Source organism: Tachypleus tridentatus, chromosome 11, assembly GCF_004210375.1.
Source record: "Tachypleus tridentatus isolate NWPU-2018 chromosome 11, ASM421037v1, whole genome shotgun sequence".
Classification (NCBI taxonomy): domain Eukaryota; kingdom Metazoa; phylum Arthropoda; class Merostomata; order Xiphosura; family Limulidae; genus Tachypleus; species Tachypleus tridentatus.
In genome coordinates, this window is record NC_134835.1 from 18,881,350 (window position 1) to 18,903,491 (window position 22,142).

The 22,142-nt window shown below is 35.5% G+C and overlaps 1 protein-coding gene across 1 annotated transcript in view; it reads left to right on the plus strand.

Annotated features, from left to right (window-relative positions):
- Nucleotides 1-22,142, plus strand: part of LOC143231733 (calbindin-32-like) — an 89,183-nt gene that overhangs the window by 42,406 nt on the left and 24,635 nt on the right. Inside the window, exons 3-4 of the mRNA XM_076466354.1 lie at nucleotides 16,278-16,367; nucleotides 17,528-17,614. Of these exons, the coding sequence (XP_076322469.1) occupies nucleotides 16,278-16,367; nucleotides 17,528-17,614 (177 nt within the window). The remainder of the gene's footprint in view (nucleotides 1-16,277; nucleotides 16,368-17,527; nucleotides 17,615-22,142) is intronic.

Below are 22,142 nucleotides of genomic sequence, written 5' to 3' on the forward strand. Positions count from 1 at the left end.
AATAACAAGATGCGTGTTTGTAATGATGAGAACACGTGTCTAAATAACAAGATGCATGTTTGTAATGATGAGAACACGTGTCTAAATAACAAGATGCATGTTTGTAATGATGAGAACACGTGTCTAAATAACAAGATGCGTGTTTGTAATGATGAGAACACGTGTCTAAATAACAAGATGCATGTTTGTAATGATGAGAACACGTGTCTAAATAACAAGATGCATGTTTGTAATGATGAGAACACGTGTCTAAATAACAAGATGCGTGTTTGTAATGATGAGAACACGTGTCTAAATAACAAGATGCATGTTTGTAATGATGAGAACACGTGTCTAAATAACAAGATGCATGTTTGTAATGATGAGAACACGTGTCTAAATAACAAGATGCATGTTTGTAATGATGAGAACACGTGTCTAAATAACAAGATGCGTGTTTGTAATGATGAACACGAACACGTGTCTAAATAACAAGATGCATGTTTGTAATGATGAGAACACGTGTCTAAATAACAAGATGCATGTTTGTAATGATGAGAACACGTGTCTAAATAACAAGATGCATGTTTGTAATGATGAGAACACGTGTCTAAATAACAAGATGCATGTTTGTAATGATGAGAACACGTGTCTAAATAACAAGATGCATGTTTGTAATGATGAGAACACGTGTCTAAATAACAAGATGCATGTTTGTAATGATGAGAACACGTGTCTAAATAACAAGATGCGTGTTTGTAATGATGAGAACACGTGTCTAAATAACAAGATGCGTGTTTGTAATGATGAGAACACGTGTCTAAATAACAAGATGCGTGTTTGTAATGATGAGAACACGTGTCTAAATAACAAGATGCATGTTTGTAATGATGAGAACACGTGTCTAAATAACAAGATGCATGTTTGTAATGATGAGAACACGTGTCTAAATAACAAGATGCATGTTTGTAATGATGAGAACACGTGTCTAAATAACAAGATGCATGTTTGTAATGATGAGAACACGTGTCTAAATAACAAGATGCATGTTTGTAATGATGAGAACACGTGTCTAAATAACAAGATGCATGTTTGTAATGATGAGAACACGTGTCTAAATAACAAGATGCATGTTTGTAATGATGAGAACACGTGTCTAAATAACAAGATGCATGTTTGTAATGATGAGAACACGTGTCTAAATAACAAGATGCATGTTTGTAATGATGAGAACACGTGTCTAAATAACAAGATGCATGTTTGTAATGATGAGAACACGTGTCTAAATAACAAGATGCATGTTTGTAATGATGAGAACACGTGTCTAAATAACAAGATGCATGTTTGTAATGATGAGAACACGTGTCTAAATAACAAGATGCATGTTTGTAATGATGAGAACACGTGTCTAAATAACAAGATGCATGTTTGTAATGATGAGAACACGTGTCTAAATAACAAGATGCATGTTTGTAATGATGAGAACACGTGTCTAAATAACAAGATGCATGTTTGTAATGATGAGAACACGTGTCTAAATAACAAGATGCATGTTTGTAATGATGAGAACACGTGTCTAAATAACAAGATGCATGTTTGTAATGATGAGAACACGTGTCTAAATAACAAGATGCATGTTTGTAATGATGAGAACACGTGTCTAAATAACAAGATGCATGTTTGTAATGATGAGAACACGTGTCTAAATAACAAGATGCATGTTTGTAATGATGAGAACACGTGTCTAAATAACAAGATGCATGTTTGTAATGATGAGAACACGTGTCTAAATAACAAGATGCATGTTTGTAATGATGAGAACACGTGTCTAAATAACAAGATGCATGTTTGTAATGATGAGAACACGTGTCTAAATAACAAGATGCATGTTTGTAATGATGAGAACACGTGTCTAAATAACAAGATGCATGTTTGTAATGATGAGAACACGTGTCTAAATAACAAGATGCATGTTTGTAATGATGAGAACACGTGTCTAAATAACAAGATGCATGTTTGTAATGATGAGAACACGTGTCTAAATAACAAGATGCGTGTTTGTAATGATGAGAACACGTGTCTAAATAACAAGATGCATGTTTGTAATGATGAGAACACGTGTCTAAATAACAAGATGCATGTTTGTAATGATGAGAACACGTGTCTAAATAACAAGATGCATGTTTGTAATGATGAGAACACGTGTCTAAATAACAAGATGCATGTTTGTAATGATGAGAACACGTGTCTAAATAACAAGATGCGTGTTTGTAATGATGAGAACACGTGTCTAAATAACAAGATGCATGTTTGTAATGATGAGAACACGTGTCTAAATAACAAGATGCATGTTTGTAATGATGAGAACACGTGTCTAAATAACAAGATGCGTGTTTGTAATGATGAGAACACGTGTCTAAATAACAAGATGCGTGTTTGTAATGATGAGAACACGTGTCTAAATAACAAGATGCGTGTTTGTAATGATGAGAACACGTGTCTAAATAACAAGATGCATGTTTGTAATGATGAGAACACGTGTCTAAATAACAAGATGCATGTTTGTAATGATGAGAACACGTGTCTAAATAACAAGATGCATGTTTGTAATGATGAGAACACGTGTCTAAATAACAAGATGCGTGTTTGTAATGATGAGAACACGTGTCTAAATAACAAGATGCATGTTTGTAATGATGAGAACACGTGTCTAAATAACAAGATGCATGTTTGTAATGATGAGAACACGTGTCTAAATAACAAGATGCATGTTTGTAATGATGAGAACACGTGCCTAAATAACAATATTTTTTTATATTTTATATTATCACAGCTGCACAATAGTCAAGAAAGGTTCATAGCTATCCCTAGTTTTGAGCTAATATCCTAGAGGTAAGGCAGCTCGCCAACACTTATCTGCACCAGATGTTGAATTACTCTTATCTGATCAGATTGTGAGATTTGACTGTCACTCATATAACACACCACGACTACAACGTGTGAAACACATGGCAAACCATGAAACATGGTTTTGTAAATTCTATTCAATCAGAAGATCCATTTCAAAATCAATTGTTCTAAACATTTTTTTCTCTGAAAAAAGGTGATTTAGATTTTAACAATATGAGCTGAATATGAAGATAAGAAAGTTCTCAAAGTTTAATATTCATAGTTTCTGATAATCAAGAAACGCATTGTTTTGACGTGTATGTAACTTAGCCTCTACGACATGACGTAAACAAGCCATGAACGTAATAATTGTAGGTATGAAGTCTTAAAGACAATGAAATCTCTTAATCTGCAGGATGACGGAATGATAGGGGTAACATGTGTTAACAAGCTCAAATATTAAATTTTTAAAACAACAACAAAACAAAACGTCAGTTGGGTGGAGATGAGAGGGTACTAGATGACATATCTCATTTGTAAATTAGCCATCTTGTAGGACGTAGAAGATAATTGGTTTTTCAAGTGACATTCTGGCTGTATAAGGTCATGTGTATTTCTTATATTTTTTTCCTATTTACACCATATGTAATTATGTTTTACATTCCCTCTATATGTCTTGTATCCCTTCATGGTTACAGCTTTTGTTTTACTAGCGATAGAAGATCGACAACCTGCTAATAAAGTTGTGTTGCATCCAGTAAAGGGATTTTTAATAGCGATTTTGTCAGCACCCTCATTTAGCTTTACCCTGCAAGGTCAATCAAATACATGCACCTATTGCCATCCGTCTAAGTAGTACTGCCTGTCACAAATATTACACTGTTTAGGAACAATTCAGATGAGAGCTTCCTTCATGATTTTCAACTTTATCCTTGTGCTGCTTGTTGAAAGCTTGAAATCTATGCTACCTTATGTAGAGTTGTATTAGTACATGAAACGGTGAATGTCCAATCAATTCTTCTACTATTTGGTGAAGGAACTATCTGTGACTATAATAACAGGTGACTATGGTCTTTAAATGGGTATTGATAGATTTTATACTTTAACCTCTGCCAAATATTTAATTTTTTTGCCAACAGTGATTTCCCAAAATATACACGACATGAATCATTTATCTCATGGGTGAGTCTGAGATTTGATACTGATGAATTATCTGCACATTCTAAAATAGAGCATACAAGATTTTGGCAGGCAGCTTTCTTCAGCTCTATTTTCAACTTCAACTTTCATTGTATTGATACGTATAGTGGCTCTGGTACTCGTGGCATTAATTTGGTTGGTAAAGTTGAATTGCTATTTAAAGTTATTCTCAGCTAGAATGAACAGTTGGACTCTACTTTAGGTACCTTCCAGATTACAACTGCTGCCAGTGTTCTGAATAGTTTCTAAACATCTTCATTATTCAGCTGTGAATTCAGCAGTTCTGATTCAAGTTATACTCCCACTGTAATAATCACCATAAAGAACAATCTTTCTTAAAGGCCATCGAAATATTGACACTATTCCAGAAGCAGCTGCAACTTGAAGACTTGGCTATTAGAATGAACAAGGATTTAGTTTCAATTATCAGCTCATATGCTACTTGTTATCAGGTTATGTTGATATTCCAACAACAGCTTCAACAAGTCCACCTCCATGAACTTCTTAAAGGTATGGGTTATTCACACAATGTTAGCATAGAGATCCAGTCTTAGACGTATTTGTGGATATGTGTATCTCACCCAAGTTAGATATGCCTTTCATATATTTATATAATTGTAGCTCAGATAACGATTACTGTAGTTTGAACTTCCAATACATATAGTCGTTACAACATTGGATTATGTATATCTTCATGAAGAGTTTGCCTTTATCCTCATCTCTACTGAGTGAGGTACTATCGTTATCGTAAATGTTTTCAGTTCCTGTATGAGTCATACATTTGTGTGAGTACCGGAAGTGTGATTAGTCTTCCTGCATAATTCATCACGTTTCATGCAACTTGCTTTGGAAGCCGATCACCTATAGAGAAGATAAATTCAGTTTTATGAATTATTGTTTCCTCTACCCGATCATGATTGCGCGATTTCCAGGCTTTATTAACCTGGAAGACCATTATTAACCCAAAATGGAGTGAGACTTATGTACATGTTCATTCAACTGCATTGTGGAGATATTTCTGAAGAAATAAACACTGAGAGAAAGCTGGAAATCCATGTATTTACTTTAAAGCTGTTTAATACCACTATGTCTTTTTGTATCTCACACATGAGATGATCGCTGAAGACATTATATCCCTAATGCCCAATAGAGATAATACTAAATTTGGGGTTAACAAAAGTAAGGTCTAAGCAGAAGTCTCTGTCTTCTTGGCCCTCAACAGTTCTTGTTGGCTCCCCATGTTTAGCAATATAAGGTTGATGGCTATATTGTGAATGTAAACCTTTGACAGTAGTGTTCTGATCTGCATCCAGATGAGGTATGTGGCATTGAAGCACCCTACTGCTATACACGTGACTGTTTTTAGACATGCCAGGAAAGAAAATTCAATACTCAACATTCTATGCTGTGTTACCTTTCAATTATCCATTGGTGATTATAATTCTGTGGGTATTTTCTGGATAGGTAGTAAGTAGCTTGTAACATTGACTGAAGACTCTCATAGTATTTATATCAATGTTCCCATCTTAAAAAGTAACCATCCCAGCCTTTGGATCAGTACGTGGTATGAAGTTAAAGCCAGTGAAAATGAACTTTACAATGTCTTACAGTTTATATTATTTTGAAAGAAGATGATGTCATAAATTGAGGGGGCTTTTCAGAGTTGTGCTTTTTCCACTGACCCCCATTATAATGCAATAACATGTCATAATGTGATAATCCTCCTGATGTTGTAGTGACATGTTATAGTGAAGTGATCCCTTGATGTTGCAGTAACGTATCATAATGTGATAATCCTCCTGATGTTGTAGTGACATGTTATAGTGTGGTGATCCCCTTGACATTGCAGTAACGTATCATAATGTGATAATCCTCCTGATGTTGTAGTGACTTTTTATAGTGTGGTGACCCCTTGATGTTGCAGTAACGTATCATAATGTGATAATTCTCCTGATGTTGTAGTGGCATGTTATAGTGTGGTGATCCCCTTGATGTTGCAGTAACGTATCATAATGTGATAATCCTCCTGATGTTGCAGTGATATGTTATAGTGTGGTGATCCCTTGATGTTACAGTAACGTATCATAATGTGATAATCTTCCTGATGTTGCAGTGGCTTATTATTGTGTGGTGATCCCTTCATGTTGCAGAAACGTATCATAATGTGATAATCCTTCTGATGTTGTAGTGACATGTTATAGTGTGGTGATCCCTTGATGTTACAGTAACGTATCATAATGTGATAATCTTCCTGACGTTGTAGTGACATGTTATAGTGTGGTGATCCCTTGATGTTGCAGTAACGTATCACAATGTGATAATCCTCCTGATGTTGTAGTGACATGTTATAGTGTGATGATCCCTTGATGTTGCAGTAACGTATCATAATGTGATAATCCTCCTGATGTTGTAGTGACATGTTATAGTGTGGTGATCCCCTTGATGTTGCAGTAACGTATCATAATGTGATAATCCTCCTGATGTTGCAGTGACATGTTATAATGTGGTGATCCCTTGATGTTACAGTAACGTATCATAATGTGATAATCTTCCTGATGTTGCAGTGGCTTATTATTGTGTGGTGATCCCTTGATGTTACAGTAACGTATCATAATGTGATAATCTTCCTGATGTTGTAGTGACATGTTATAGTGTGGTGATCCCTTGATGTTGCAGTAACGTATCACAATGTGATAATCCTCCTGATGTTGTAGTGACATGTTATAGTGTGGTGATCCCTTGATGTTGCAGTAACGTATCACAATGTGATAATCCTCCTGATGTTGTAGTGACATGTTATAGTGTGGTGATCCCCTTGATGTTGCAGTAACATATCATAATGTGATAATCCTCTTGATGTTGTAGTGACATGTTATAGTGTGGTGATCCCTTGATGTTGCAGTAACGTATCATAATGTGATAATCCTCCTGATGTTGTAGTGACATGTTATAGTGTGGTGATCCCCTTGATGTTGCAGTAACGTATCATAATGTGATAATCCTCCTGATGTTGCAGTGACATGTTATAGTGTGGTGATCCCTTGATGTTACAGTAACGTATCATAATGTGATAATCTTCCTGATGTTGCAGTGGCTTATTATTGTGTGGTGATCCCTTCATGTTGCAGAAACGTATCATAATGTGATAATCCTTCTGATGTTGTAGTGACATGTTATAGTGTGGTGATCCCCTTGATGTTGCAGTAACGTATCATAATGTGATAATCCTCCTGATGTTGCAGTGACATGTTATAGTGTGGTGATCCCTTGATGTTGCAGTAACGTATCACAATGTGATAATCCTCCTGATGTTGTAGTGACATGTTATAGTGTGGTGATCCCTTGATGTTGCAGTAACGTATCATAATGTGATAATCCTCCTGATGTTGTAGTGACATGTTATAGTGTAGTGATCCCCTTGATGTTTCAGTAACGTATAAATTGAGACTGGTAGACGCTGGTGCATATGGTAATTTGCAAGATTGATGTTCAGGTCTCGGTCTTTTGTTATCCTTCTGCTGGACAGTCCAGGATTCCTGCTGAGCGTGTAATCTCCTGTTTGGGAGCTCTTTTTTATTACATAATTGTTTGAAACTAAATACATTAATAACTCACTGTTCAGAACTCTTGTTTCTATCCTTATTCATCCTAATAAAGCAAACGAATGACAGCAAGTCTGTAATCTCTAGAACTTTTAAACTTTAAGTAAGTACACATTTCCATGCTGTTTCCACCTTTTAGTAACAGACTATGATAAATTGACCTCTGTGTTTGATCTCTTATCCTATCTGTGTAACATATCTGGTAGAGCTAACTTGTGTTGGTCGTTGATTCCATATTCCAGAGATGTATTAGATTAGTCCCTACTTCAAACTAAGGCTTCACAACAACCTGTAGACCATTGTAAAGTTTGGTTTGAATTAATTAAGATTTACACACTAGAGGAATATCATTTGTCAATGCACAAAGTTCTCTCCCTCCAATGATGGGATTCTGTACTAGCAGGTTGAAAGTGTACAGTCGAGGAAATGTGGCGCCATCTAACGAAAAGTCGCCTGATGCAACTAATGATTTTAGGACAAAGTTCTCATTAATTGTTGAGAAAATCTGCGAATTAATTTGTCTAATATATTAATGGGAGGGCTATTCGTTTTAGAATTTTTTGTATGAAATTGCTTACGCTATAGAAAAATTGACGGATTTAATAAACTTTATAGGTTTGGTTTACTAAAAAAATTAGAAATTATGTTTGTAGCTTAGAGATAGAAAGCGGTCAAACTAGCACTTTTTTTCTGTTGTAACGATAAATTACAAAAATTACAAAATTAATTAAAACCCTATAACCAAAGCGCTTTCGAAAGGTGGACTTTTCTTCTTCAACAGTAAACTGGAGAAGAAATAAGAACCTGAAATATTTTTGAAAGCGCTTGAGTTATAGGATTTTTATCGTTTCAATATTAAGACTTCTGAAATATACGTGATTTTCTGACATCGTGAACAAAATGAAATTATTGACGAAGCACAAAATTCTTTTTTAACATTTACATTTTACTTTTTTCTGCATTTTGTAAAACTCTTATGAAAGAATCCTTTGTTCTTAGGGCTTGATATTAAAATTTACTAATTACCAAGAATGAAATTTCTGTGTGTATATATATATAATACCATATCTAAAGCATGAATATGCAAGAAAGCAACACTTGTCTATAACGGAATGGGGACATGCTCCCCAGGATTTTGTTTGTTGTTAAGCACAAAGCCACACAATGGGTTACCTATGGTTTTCCCACCACGGGTATTAAATCACAATTTTTAAAGATGTAAGCCTCTAGACTTACCGCTAGCCATTTATTTTATTTTAAATGAAACTAAATAGTGCATTATGTTGCATGTTGAAGAATTGAAATGGCACACTATAAGAAAAAGAAAGTTCAATATACAAGAATTAAAAGCAGCAAACTATATTGTGATACAAATTGGTACTAGTGTACGTACTAAAATCTCGGGCAATGTTATTTGAAAGCTATGAAAGAAACGCCCTGTTTCTGGCCCTTGGAGCAACAGGATCAGCTGTTCCTCTTAAGTTCAGGTCCTCAAATGGCAGTTTCTGTTTTAGTTATGACATACCGTATGGCCTCCATACAATTGAGACAACCTTCTTTGCTAACCCTAAATCTTTTAATGCTGCTGCGGGTTACTTGCCCCATACTTTCCTCGCTTGCGTGCTCCATCTTCCTTTTAGTGAAGACACAAGTTCGGATTCAAAGTCATTCTTCTAGATATGCCCGAGTATTATCTTCTTATAACTAAGGTAAAAACAACATACCTAAACTTATTGAGAAATATAACTTTCAAAAAACACGTTGATGTATCACATTCATGTGATATTTACAAACTCCGAAGAGGGTCGTCATACAATAGAGAAGCTACATTCCAAATTACTCTAAAGGACATAGGCTGTTCTCCAAATAACCCTAGGAGAGGTAAGCTACCCTTTAAATTATACTAGGAGAGACAAGCTACCCTCCAAATTACACTAGAATAGATAATCTACCCTCCAAATTAAATTATGATAGGCTAACCTTCAAATTGTACAAGGAGAGATAAGCTCTCCTCCAAATTCTACTAGAAAAGAAAAACTTCTCTCCAGGTTGTACTAGGAGAGATAAGCTACTTTCCAAATTAACTAGGAAAAATAACCTACCCTCCAAGTTACACTAGGAAAGATAATCTACCCTCCAAATTGTACTGGGAGAGATAAGCTACCCTCCAAATTACACTACGAAAAGTAAGCTACCCTCCAAATTACACTACGAAAAGTAAGCTACCTTTCAAATTACACTATGAAGGTAAACTGTCCTCCAAATTGGTCAACACTAATTACACGATTTTACATAAACATAAAATTATTGAGATTCGTTGTCTGGGTCGCAGAGGACTGACTACGGATCAAAACTACTTAGACTCGCTGTTTATCGGATTTGACACAAATCTACACGAGTGCTATCTGCGTTCGAGTTTCACTTTTTAAAGTTATAAATTCCATTTTTGTACTATATTTTCACACCGAACAGTGGGATTAACCATTACTCTATGACCCGCCCCAAACCCCAAACTGTCGTTTTTATTTATTTATTTCTATATGGTAAAGAGGACGAAAACCACAGGATCTTGTCTCAGCAGGGTGGTACATTAAACGCTGGACTTTGTTCCAACCACCCTCCCCGTGAGATTGCGCATGTCAGACAGCATGGGCGTGAATAACTGGTCAGATTGTGGAACATAATATCTTAAATCTGAGTGCACGAGCCAGTGGACACGATTCGTATTTTACATTGTGGGCGTCAACATATAGCATCATACACACTGTAGAAAAGCGGTTTTGCACAGAGGACCCTCGCAAACATTGCTAGTACTAGTTCTAATTGTTTGTTTGTTTTTCGCGCAAAGCTACACAAGGACTATCTGCGCTAGTTTTCCCTAATTTAGCAGTGTAAGGCAAAAGGAAAGGCAGCCAGTCTTCATCACCCACCTCTAACTCTTGGGCTACTCTTTTACCAACGAAAAGTGGGATTGAACATTACTTTATAACGCCCTCTCTGCTGGAAGAAGTGCGAGCATGTTTGGTATGACCCTCAGATTGCGAGTAGAGCGCTCCGACAATCTGGCCATAATTGCAATACTTATGGTATTTCAGTTTTCTTTATGTAACATAAGTTCCTCATGACTAATCAACCCACGGACTCATAAGCAGTTCCTGGGTTGGAATTCAAACACCTGCTGTTTACAGCGCTCAAGATGTCAGTCTGTTTGATGGAAACACCAATGATATGTTTTGTTACAAACCAGATATTACTTTAGCCTAGAATAAACCAACTACAAAAATACAAGTTTTGCTGGAACTCGTAAATTAACTAATTACTTCATGAGATTGAAAAATAATTTGACCAACGACAACTGCGACCTTTCTCTTCTAGTATTTCATTATCGAAGGTTAAACTTTAATGCCAAAAGATTAAACAAATAGTATAAACTGACTTATATATAAACAACACATTCACTCGTTTTCTTAAAAAAAACATCCCAGAAAGATTATTTTCCATACAGTTACTATCACTTTAACAAGCAGTCAAATATGATCCATGTGCAAAGGCAATTCAGACCGTTCTATTAGCATCACGTTAACAAATACAGGTGGTGTGGTTAGATATTCCTTAACTTAACCGGTATCACAATTTGCCTTTATATTGGTTGTGGACATTTAATGAACCGCAAGTAACTATTTAACGATAAAAGGGTATTTTGGTTTTTATACTACGATACAATGTATAGTTTTACGTGTTTCTTAATGTCCTGAGAAGAAACTACGATACAATGTATAGGTTTACGTGTTTCTTAATGTCCTGAGAAGGAACTACGATACAATATATAGTTTTACGTGTTTCTTAATGTCCTGAGAAGGAACTACGATACAATATATAGTTTTACGTGTTTCTTAATGTCCTCAAAAGAAACTACGATACAATGTATAGTTTTACGTGTTTCTTAATGTCGTGAGAAGGAACTACGATACAATGTATAGTTTTACGTGTTTCTTAATGTCCTGAGAAGGAACTACGATACAATATATAGTTTTACGTGTTTCTTAATGTCCTGAGAAGGAACTACGATACAATATATAGTTTTACATGTTTCTTAATGTCCTCAAAAGAAACTACGATACAATGTATAGTTTTACGTGTTTCTTAATGTCCTCAAAAGAAACTACGATTCAATGTATAGTTTTACGTGTTTCTTAATGTGGTGAAAAGGAACTACGATACAATGTATAGGTTTACGTGTTTCTTAATGTCCTGAGAAGGAACTACGACACAATATATAGTTTTACGTGTTTCTTAATGTCCTGAGAAGGAACTACGATTCAATGTATAGTTTTACGTGTTTCTTAATCTCGTGAAAAGGAACTACGATACAATGTATAGTTTTACGTGTTTCTTAATGTCCTGAGAAGGAACTACGATACAATATATAGTTTTACGTGTTTCTTAATGTCCTGAGAAGGAACTACGATACAATATATAGTTTTACGTGTTTCTTAATGTCCTCAAAAGAAACTACGATACAATGTATAGTTTTACGTGTTTCTTAATGTCGTGAGAAGGAACTACGATACAATGTATAGTTTTACGTGTTTCTTAATGTCGTGAGAAGGAACTACGATACAATGTATAGTTTTACGTGTTTCTTAATGTCCTGAGAAGGAACTACGATACAATATATAGTTTTACGTGTTTCTTAATGTCCTGAGAAGGAACTACGATACAATATATAGTTTTACGTGTTTTTTAATGTCCTGATAAGAAACTACGATAGAATGTATAGTTTCACGTGTTTCTTAATGTCCTCAAAAGAAACTACGATTCAATGTATAGTTTTACGTGTTTCTTAATGTCCTGATAAGGAACTACGATACAATGTATAGTTTTACGTGTTTCTTAATGTCCTGATAAGAAACTACGATACAAGGAATAGATATACGTGTTTTTTAATGTCCTGATAAGAAACTACAATATAATGTATAATTCTACGTGTTTCTTAATGTCCTGAGAAGAAACTACGATACAATGTATAGTTTTACGTGTTTCTTAATGTCCTGAGAAGAAACTACGATACAATGTATAGGTTTACGTGTTTCTTAATGTCCTCAAAAGAAACTACGATACAATGTATAGTTTTACGTGTTTCTTAATGTCGTGAGAAGGAACTACGATACAATGTATAGTTTTACGTGTTTCTTAATGTCCTGAGAAGGAACTACGATACAATATATAGTTTTACGTGTTTCTTAATGTCCTGAGAAGGAACTACGATACAATATATAGTTTTACGTGTTTCTTAATGTCCTCAAAAGAAACTACGATACAATGTATAGTTTTACGTGTTTCTTAATGTCCTCAAAAGAAACTACGATTCAATGTATAGTTTTACGTGTTTCTTAATGTCGTGAAAAGGAACTACGATTCAATGTATAGTTTTACGTGTTTCTTAATGTCCTGAGAAGGAACTACGATACAATATATAGTTTTACGTGTTTCTTAATGTCCTGAGAAGGAACTACGATACAATATATAGTTTTACGTGTTTCTTAATGTCCTGAGAAGGAACTACGATACAATGTATAGGTTTACGTGTTTCTTAATGTCCTGAGAAGGAACTACGATACAATATATAGTTTTACGTGTTTCTTAATGTCCTGAGAAGGAACTACGATTCAATGTATAGTTTTACGTGTTTCTTAATCTCGTGAAAAGGAACTACGATACAATATATAGTTTTACGTGTTTCTTAATGTCCTGAGAAGGAACTACGATACAATATATAGTTTTACGTGTTTCTTAATGTCCTGAGAAGGAACTACGATTCAATGTATAGTTTTACGTGTTTCTTAATCTCGTGAAAAGGAACTACGATACAATATATAGTTTTACGTGTTTCTTAATGTCCTGAGAAGGAACTACGATACAATATATAGTTTTACGTGTTTCTTAATGTCCTCAAAAGAAACTACGATACAATGTATAGTTTTACGTGTTTCTTAATGTCGTGAGAAGGAACTACGATACAATGTATAGTTTTACGTGTTTCTTAATGTCCTGAGAAGGAACTACGATACAATATATAGTTTTACGTGTTTCTTAATGTCCTGAGAAGGAACTACGATACAATGTATAGGTTTACGTGTTTCTTAATGTCCTGAGAAGGAACTACGATACAATATATAGTTTTACGTGTTTCTTAATGTCCTGAGAAGGAACTACGATTCAATGTATAGTTTTACGTGTTTCTTAATCTCGTGAAAAGGAACTACGATACAATGTATAATCAGTGATGTCGAGAAAACCCACTTGTAGAGAAATATACATGCAAAAACAATGTGATAACTGCCACGACTTCTTTATTGGAGAAACAAGTAGAAGAATGGAAACCAGATTCAAAGAACATAAAAAGTCACCTTCACACGTTTTCGAACACTGCAAGTCAAATAAACACAACATAACCATAGAAAACACTCAACTACTAAATAAAAAAACAAACATAAACAAACGCAAAATTAAAGAAGCCTTACTTATACAACAAATTAAACCCAAAATAAACCAATATAAAGGAACACCTTGATACCTATATTAATATAATATAATAAAATTATATATTTAAACATCTAACACCGCCCTTTACATTCTGACACTCAGTTTCACAACCCCTTTCAAACATGTGGTCAGCTTCCGGTCAGTTACCTCTTTCTTTGTGAACCTGACGATGACCGCAGAAGTTCGAAACGTTGTTCGCTCTTCTATGTAAAATATTTTCTCAACCCAAACGAGCCGTTTTTGCATATATATTTCGATACAATGTATAGTTCTACGTGTTTCTTAATGTCCTGAGAAGGAACTACGATACAATGTATAGTTTTACGTGTTTTTTAATGTCCTGAGAAGGAACTACGATACAATGTATAGTTTTACGTGTTTCTTAATGTTCTGAGAAGGAACTACGATACAATGTATAGTTCTACGTGTTTCTTAATGTCCTGATAAAAACTACGATACAATATATAGTTTTAAATGTTTCTTAATATCCTGAGAAAGAACTACGATACAATGTATAGTTCTAAGTATTTATTATAAAATCCTGATACAATTTTAAGGCAGAATATACATTTTCGGGTGCTTGTTATAATATCACGATAATAATAATACACACTTGAATATATAGCCTACGATTCCTCAGTAATTTTTGTAACATTTATTTGAAGAACGTATCGAGATCTACTTATTGTGATGTTTTGTTTAAAAACAGATATTACTTTGTCGCTTGTTTTTGTAAGTTTCTTCCATTTATTTCATAAATATATCTTCAAAACAACTAAATGATTGAGGTAATTAGTTCTTTGGCGTCATTCAGTTTAGAATTATTTTAAATGCGTAATCCGAGAATAACACTTATGAATAACATTTAAGAATAACACTAATGAAAAACACTTATGAATAACACTTGTGAATAACAGTTATGAATAACACTTATGAATAACACTTATATTTTAGTTGATTCGCAAGACTTTTATACAAAGCTAGTTTATCCTTACTATAACAACGGCGAAACTTTAACTGGAAAACAGAAATAAAGTTGTTACATAATCTAACTTTAGAAGTCTTTCTAGGAATTTAAAATGTCTTTGAAATAAAAAGATTTTTGTACCTATAGAGGGCAGTAGCATCTGAGCAGCGTTTTTACTGTTTCACAGTAGACTGAATTTAAATTTTCTTGTTCATGTTATGTGTTTTTGTTACTTATATAGAGAGGGTTATTCGCACTTTATAAGAAAGACGCTACAATTTCCGTGTAGCTTTTCGAGAGACATGCTCTTCATCGATCGGGCACAGTCTGGTGGACATGATTACGCACTGCTGACCGACGTCGTAACAGGTTTTTGTGAAATTAATCTTAGACCACAGGTCTTGACAAACTCTCCACATTCATTTCGTTTTAAATGGACGTCGGCTTTCAAGACCACGTTTAAGTCGATCAAAGGCACAAAATCCCATTAAGGGAGCGTCGGGGAGTTTTACATGTATGTGGTTGAAGGGGATTACTTTTATTTTAGATTTTTAGTAAGGGGTCTTTTCTGGAGATGAAGGATTCTCTTTTGTAACCATCATCTTCACTTTGTGGATCACCTGCGTCGTTCTTGATTGACTTATGGTGAGATTTCAGAGCCTCATGCTGTCTTAATGTTACCACTGTCAAATATTATGCTTCCTTGAAGAACTTTGATAACTTCCTTCTTTAAATTATTTCCTTATAAAGGGCTGTAATAACGTCTCTATCCGTAAGTCCACTTCAGAAGCACAATGTAGTATAGGTGGTAAGCTGCTCTGAACCGAATATATTCATGCCAAAAACATCACTAGCGGTGCCACGGCTCTAATCAGCAACCAGTGTATTAACATGTTTACATTATTCAAACAAAGTGAGGTTAACTTCTGCACGAAAACTTGGATGAATAAAGAAAAGTTTAACATAAAATATTAATACATGTATTTTGAAAGCTTACTTCTCACATCATGTTTCATGTTAACCATTAAAATGTGTGTTCAGTTCTAAGAATGTCTGTATATCACTCAACAATCTAAATGTGATTTCGTTAACAGACTGTATCTGAAGCAGTGATGGCTGAACTTAAAGAGTCCTTTATGGAGGCTTACGATGATAACAAAGATGGAAAAATTGAGATAAGAGAGGTAGGACTACTATTATTACACTTCCTGTAAAGGATTTTTTTTTTTAATTTCGCACAAAGCTACCCGAGGGCTATCTGCGCTAGCCGTCCCTAAGTTAGCAGTGTAAGACCAGAGGGAAGGCAGCGAGTCATCACCACCCACCGCCAACTCTTGGGCTACTCTTTTATGTATACTGTGTTTGTTTGTTTTGAATTTCGCACAAAGCTACCCGAGGGCTATCTGCGCTAGCCGTCCCTAATTTAGCAGTGTAAGACCAGAGGGAAGGCAGCGAGTCATCACCACCCACCGCCAACTCTTGGGCTACTCTTTTATGTATACTGTGTTTGTTTGTTTTGAATTTCGCACAAAGCTACCCGAGGGCTATTTGCGCTAGCCGTCCCTAATTTAGCAGTGTAAGACCAGAGGGAAGGCAGCGAGTCATCACCACCCACCGCCAACTCTTGGGCTACTCTTTTATGTATACTGTGTTTGTTTGTTTTGAATTTCGAACAAAGCTACCCGAGGGCTATCTGCGCTAGCCGTCCCTAATTTAGCAGTGTAAGACCAGAGGGAAGGCAGCTAGTCATCACCACCAACCCCGAATTTTTGGGTACTTACTCTTTTACCAACGCACTGCGAGATTGACTCCACATTATAACGCTCCCACGACTGAAATAGCGAGCAATTTTGGTGCGACGGGAACTCGCGACCCTCAGTGTATGATATATATATTTTCTTGTACTTCAGCCCAAATCTACACGATAAGCTATCTGTACTGTGGCCACTGCTGGTATCACAACCCTATTTCTAGTGTCATAAATTCACAGACATACTGCTGAGCCGCTAGGAGTTGTGATGTTATTTTACACATTATTTTATTCACCCTCATATATGTTTAGTTTTCTACAAACAAAAATGTATTTTTTTTAAATTTTGAAATGTTACTGATAACATGTAAATAAAGTGACGAATCTTGAAAATATTACTTATGACGTGTAAATAAAGCGACCAATCTTAAAAATATTACTGATGACGTGTAATAAGGTTACCAATCTTGAAAAGGTTACTGATGACGTGTAACTAAAGTAACCAAACGGAATTAATTTGAATTTTTCTTTTCATATAAACAAAATTCTTGTTACTTTCTAACAGACTGACCTATTTATTTAACATTATTTTAGCTGGCCCAACTTCTGCCATTAGAGGAGAGTTTCCTGTTGTTGTTTCGTTTTGATAACCCTCTGGATTCCAGCGTGGAATTTATGAAGGTGAGAATATACTTTTACGTAAGATATTTTATGTAAATCTGTAAAACAGTTTGATGGAAGAAGTATACGTTTCTACTTACAAATGTTGAAATAACAACAGTGATAATTAGTCAGTAGCAGCTGTAGATATCTAAGTTAACAATATATGGTAATTAGTCAGTAGCAGCTGCAGATATCTAAGTTAACAATATATGGTAATTAGTCAGTAGCAGCTGTAGATATCTAAGTTAACAATATATGGTAATTAGTCAGTAGCAGCTGTAGATATCTAAGTTAACAATATATGGTAATTAGTCAGTAGCAGCTGTAGATATCTAAGTTAACAATATATGATAATTAGTCAGCAGCAGCTGTAGATATTTAAGTTAACAATATATAGTAATTAGTCAGTAGCAGTTGTAGATATTTAAGTTAACAATATATAGTAATTAGTCAGTAGCAGTTGTAGATATTTAAGTTAACAATATATGGTAATTAGTCAGCAGCAGTTGTAGATATTTAAGTTAACAATATATGGTAATTAGTCAGTAGCAGTTGTAGATATTTATGTTAATAGATATTGTACTCAATGACATAGAAGTGTGGGTATTTAATTCAATACCCAGGTGGTTCCTGCTCAGTTAGAACTTTGGAAATCTTTATGTCGAAAGCACACATGATGACAATGACAACCATAGATGCTCCAGTGGAATAACGTAAACAAATACTGGGTATTTATCATTATTGTAATTAGTAGTAGAATAATAAAAATATGAGATCTTAAGCCTAAAGTACAGTATAATGTATTGTTGATTTCGAAAGTGTGTGTGTATATATATACTCTTCAAAAAAAGAAACGCAAAAGGCAGAATATGAGACAAATTGTTAACAAGTTTATTCCGGGTAGTTCTGTATGACATGTGTGAAACTTTGCACATTCACTGCTGAACATCCAAAGTCTGCAAAGGCGAAGTCCACGCTCACTAGGTGAAGTTTAATGTCACTCAACGTCAATAACGAGTATGCCCCCCGTGAGCATCAATAACTGCTTGGCATCTCCTGCCCATGGAAGCGATGAGATGACGAATCACATCCTGTGGAATGGCTGTCCACTCAGCCTGCAAAGCTGCTGCAAGCTGAGGTAGAGTCTGCGGTTGAGGTTGTCGCCGTCGCAGACGTCGGTCCAACTCGTCCCAAAGATGTTCGATGGGGTTTAAATCTGGTGATCTGGAGGCCCAGGGAAGAACGCTGAGGTTCTGGTGTCTCAAGAAGACAGGGGTGAGTCGGGCTGTGTGAGGACGGGCATTTTCATGTTGAAAAACGTCGTTGACGTTCACCATGACGGGTTGCACATGGGGCCTAAGTATCTCGTCGACGTATGGTTGAGCCGTAAGATTCCCTCGAATGTGCAAAAGGTCTGTTCTGGCATTGTAGGCGATGGCAGCCCACATCATGACGCTGCCACCACCAAATCTGTCAACATCCTGCACACAGTTTGCTGCAAAACGTTCACCTCGGCGACGGTAAACACGGGTCCTTCCATCCTGCCTACGAAGCATAAAACATGATTCATCGCTGAACCAAACATGCCTCCATCGTCGATGAGGCCATACCCGATGTGCCCGAGTCCACTGCAGCCGTGCTTGACGATGTTGCTGGGTGAGGATGACGCCTCTGACTGGACGTCAAGGTCGGATTCCTGCATCTCGTAGACGGTTGCGTACGGTCTGATCGGAAATCCTACGCAGCCCTGGTATGGTTGAGGCAGTATACGTCGCATTGGTGGTCCTATCCCATATGTGACGTAACCGGATGTTGCGATCTTGTGCGGATGTGGTCACACGAGGTCTGCCAGATCGTGGACAGTCACGAGTTGATCCATGTTGTTGGTGACGATTCCATAGCCTTGAGATGGTGCTTGGGTGGACATTCACAGCTCCGGCAACACCTGATCGAGATTCGCCTGCTTCCAATCGAACAATGGCGTTGTTGCGTTGTGCTTCAGTCAGTCTTGGCGTAACTGTATTGCGTGGCTTAACACTGAGCTATGGAAACCGAGAACCCGTCACTTTTATAGGGGTTTTGCACATGTTGCACTTGCAGAACATGCAGATCTCTCAAACAAATTTAGTGGACACACATGCGTTTTGGCGAAAAATCCGATGTTTTCCTCCGTTTTCAAAGTGCACAACTTTTATTGTCATTTTGGTCTGACAATCAGTGCCTTAACACGTGTAACATCACATACTCTGAGCTTGTAACGTTATTACAAAATTTCTCTTTAAAATGACAAAAATATTCCTTTTGTGTTTCTTGTTTTGAAGAGTATATATATATATGTCTTCTTACTTTTGATAAACGAGATGGAAGCCAGTAAGAATTACTGATGTGAGTCCTCGGTTCAGTGTATGTTATTAAGAATAAAAGTTTTGAACGTCCATCGATAAATATTCCAATATTCAATTTATTATAGAAGGTTGCTTGATTTTGAGAAAGTATGGAGCGTTTATATATGTAACTTTCCTATTTACTGAAGAACGTATCTTTAAAATTCGTAATGTCACTTTGAATGAAGTGTAAAGGTTTTTGAAACGTGTTATTACCGTAAGCTTTATGAAGTTTCACAAACGAACGATTCTGAAAGCTTCGTTGCTATGGTAATTTTATCGTGTCTTTCCTTAGCTATAGCTTTGGTTTCGTTTGTTTAGCGTTTCTGGTAATGAAACCAAAGAAGTTAAAAACTGTTTTTTAAAGATTGTGTATGACATTATTTTCGTTTTATTTCATGAAAGTCTTACATAAAGTAACAAAACCAACTCACAGGCTTGTGTTATATCTGAATAAGTTACTTTTTCTCTTTGAAATCCTTTGTACGCAGGACAATGTGCTTGTGTGATTGGACTTTTAAGGATGGTATATTTCTTGTCGAAACAAGATAATGTAATGTAATTTTTTGGTAAAGTCTAGTTACTGATATCCGCTAGTGTCTCTATTGCGTCCTGTTGAAAGATAAGTACTTAAGATTGGACTTTAGTTTGAAATTCAATGACGTCACGCATTGTGTTCGAATATATACACTTCATCCAATCGAAATTTTTGTTCCAAAGATTACCAGGATGCATTCGCTCTCTTGTAGTACGTGTGACTTCATGCTGGCTTGTTTTCTTAGTGTAACTCTGTTGTGTGATATTGTCACCTCAAGAACCCGGAGAACACTATATTAGACTATATATGACTTCATATGACATTTCTTGTACGGTCATTTGGAATTTCTAAATCTATTAAATTTTGATATACGATTATAAACACTGCATTCAAATACTACAGTAAGATAATACAGCCAAAATATTTTATAAATATTATTTGTTTCAGTTATACAAAGGAGCATCTGAGCATGGCTCTCCTTGATTCTCAACTAGAAGACAGCTTTTTTACAGCAACAAATCTTTCTCTTGGTTTTAGTTTTGTTTATTCGTTTGTTTCTAAACGCAAAGTTACACAATGGGCTATTTGTACTGTGCACATCACGGGTTTTGAAACCAGGTTTTAGCGTTGTAAGTATTCAGATTTACCGCTGAACAACTGAAGTGAGTGGTCTCTTGAATTACTTTTAAATGACAAAATTCCGGGGTCTAACTGTTACTCTTATAACATACTCACGGCTTCAAAAAGCAGAGCACGTTTTTGAGGCAGAGATCGCGAACTAAGAATCCTTAAGTTCACAGTTTTGGCACAATAACGACTAGTTCACACCCGCAATAAAACATTAATTCATTACTGTTGACTAATCTCTCTTTCTTGCCCACTAAATAATTAAACATATTTTTCAAGTCACTCTCTTCAGCTGTAGTTTTCCTTACATGGTGTCCAGTCTGCCTGACACAGTTAGACAATGGTTCCTGGTACTTTATTATTCAATGATTGTATCAACAGATGAGGACTTTTGTTGTTCTTTATGTTCACAGTTTCTCAAAACAATCAATAGTATTAAATTTCATTTATATTAAGTGGTTAAAACCTAATGAACAAACAATGATATTTATGGGGATCTATGTTATTGTACAACAATGATATTTATGGGGTTGTGTGTTTTAACGTACAACAATGATATTTATAGAGGCTAGGTTGTATGTTTTATCGTACAACAATGATATTTATGGGGTTGTGTGTTTTATCGTACAACAATGATATTTATAGAGGCTAGGTTGTATGTTTTATCGTACAACAATGATATTTATGGGGTTGTATGTTTTATCGTACAAAAATGATAGTTATGGGGTTGTATGTTTTATCGTGCAACAATGATATTTATGGGGTCGTATGTTTTATCGTACAACAATGATATTTATAGAGGCTAGGTTGTATGTTTTATCATACAACAATGATATTTATCGTGCAACAATGATATTTATCGTGCAACAATGATAATGATATTTATCTGAATAAATGTACCTTCTGAAACAATACAACAAACAAGGAAAGTTATTTAGTACTAACTACACATTATACAACCTTCTGAAACAATACAGCAAACAAGGAAAGTTATTTA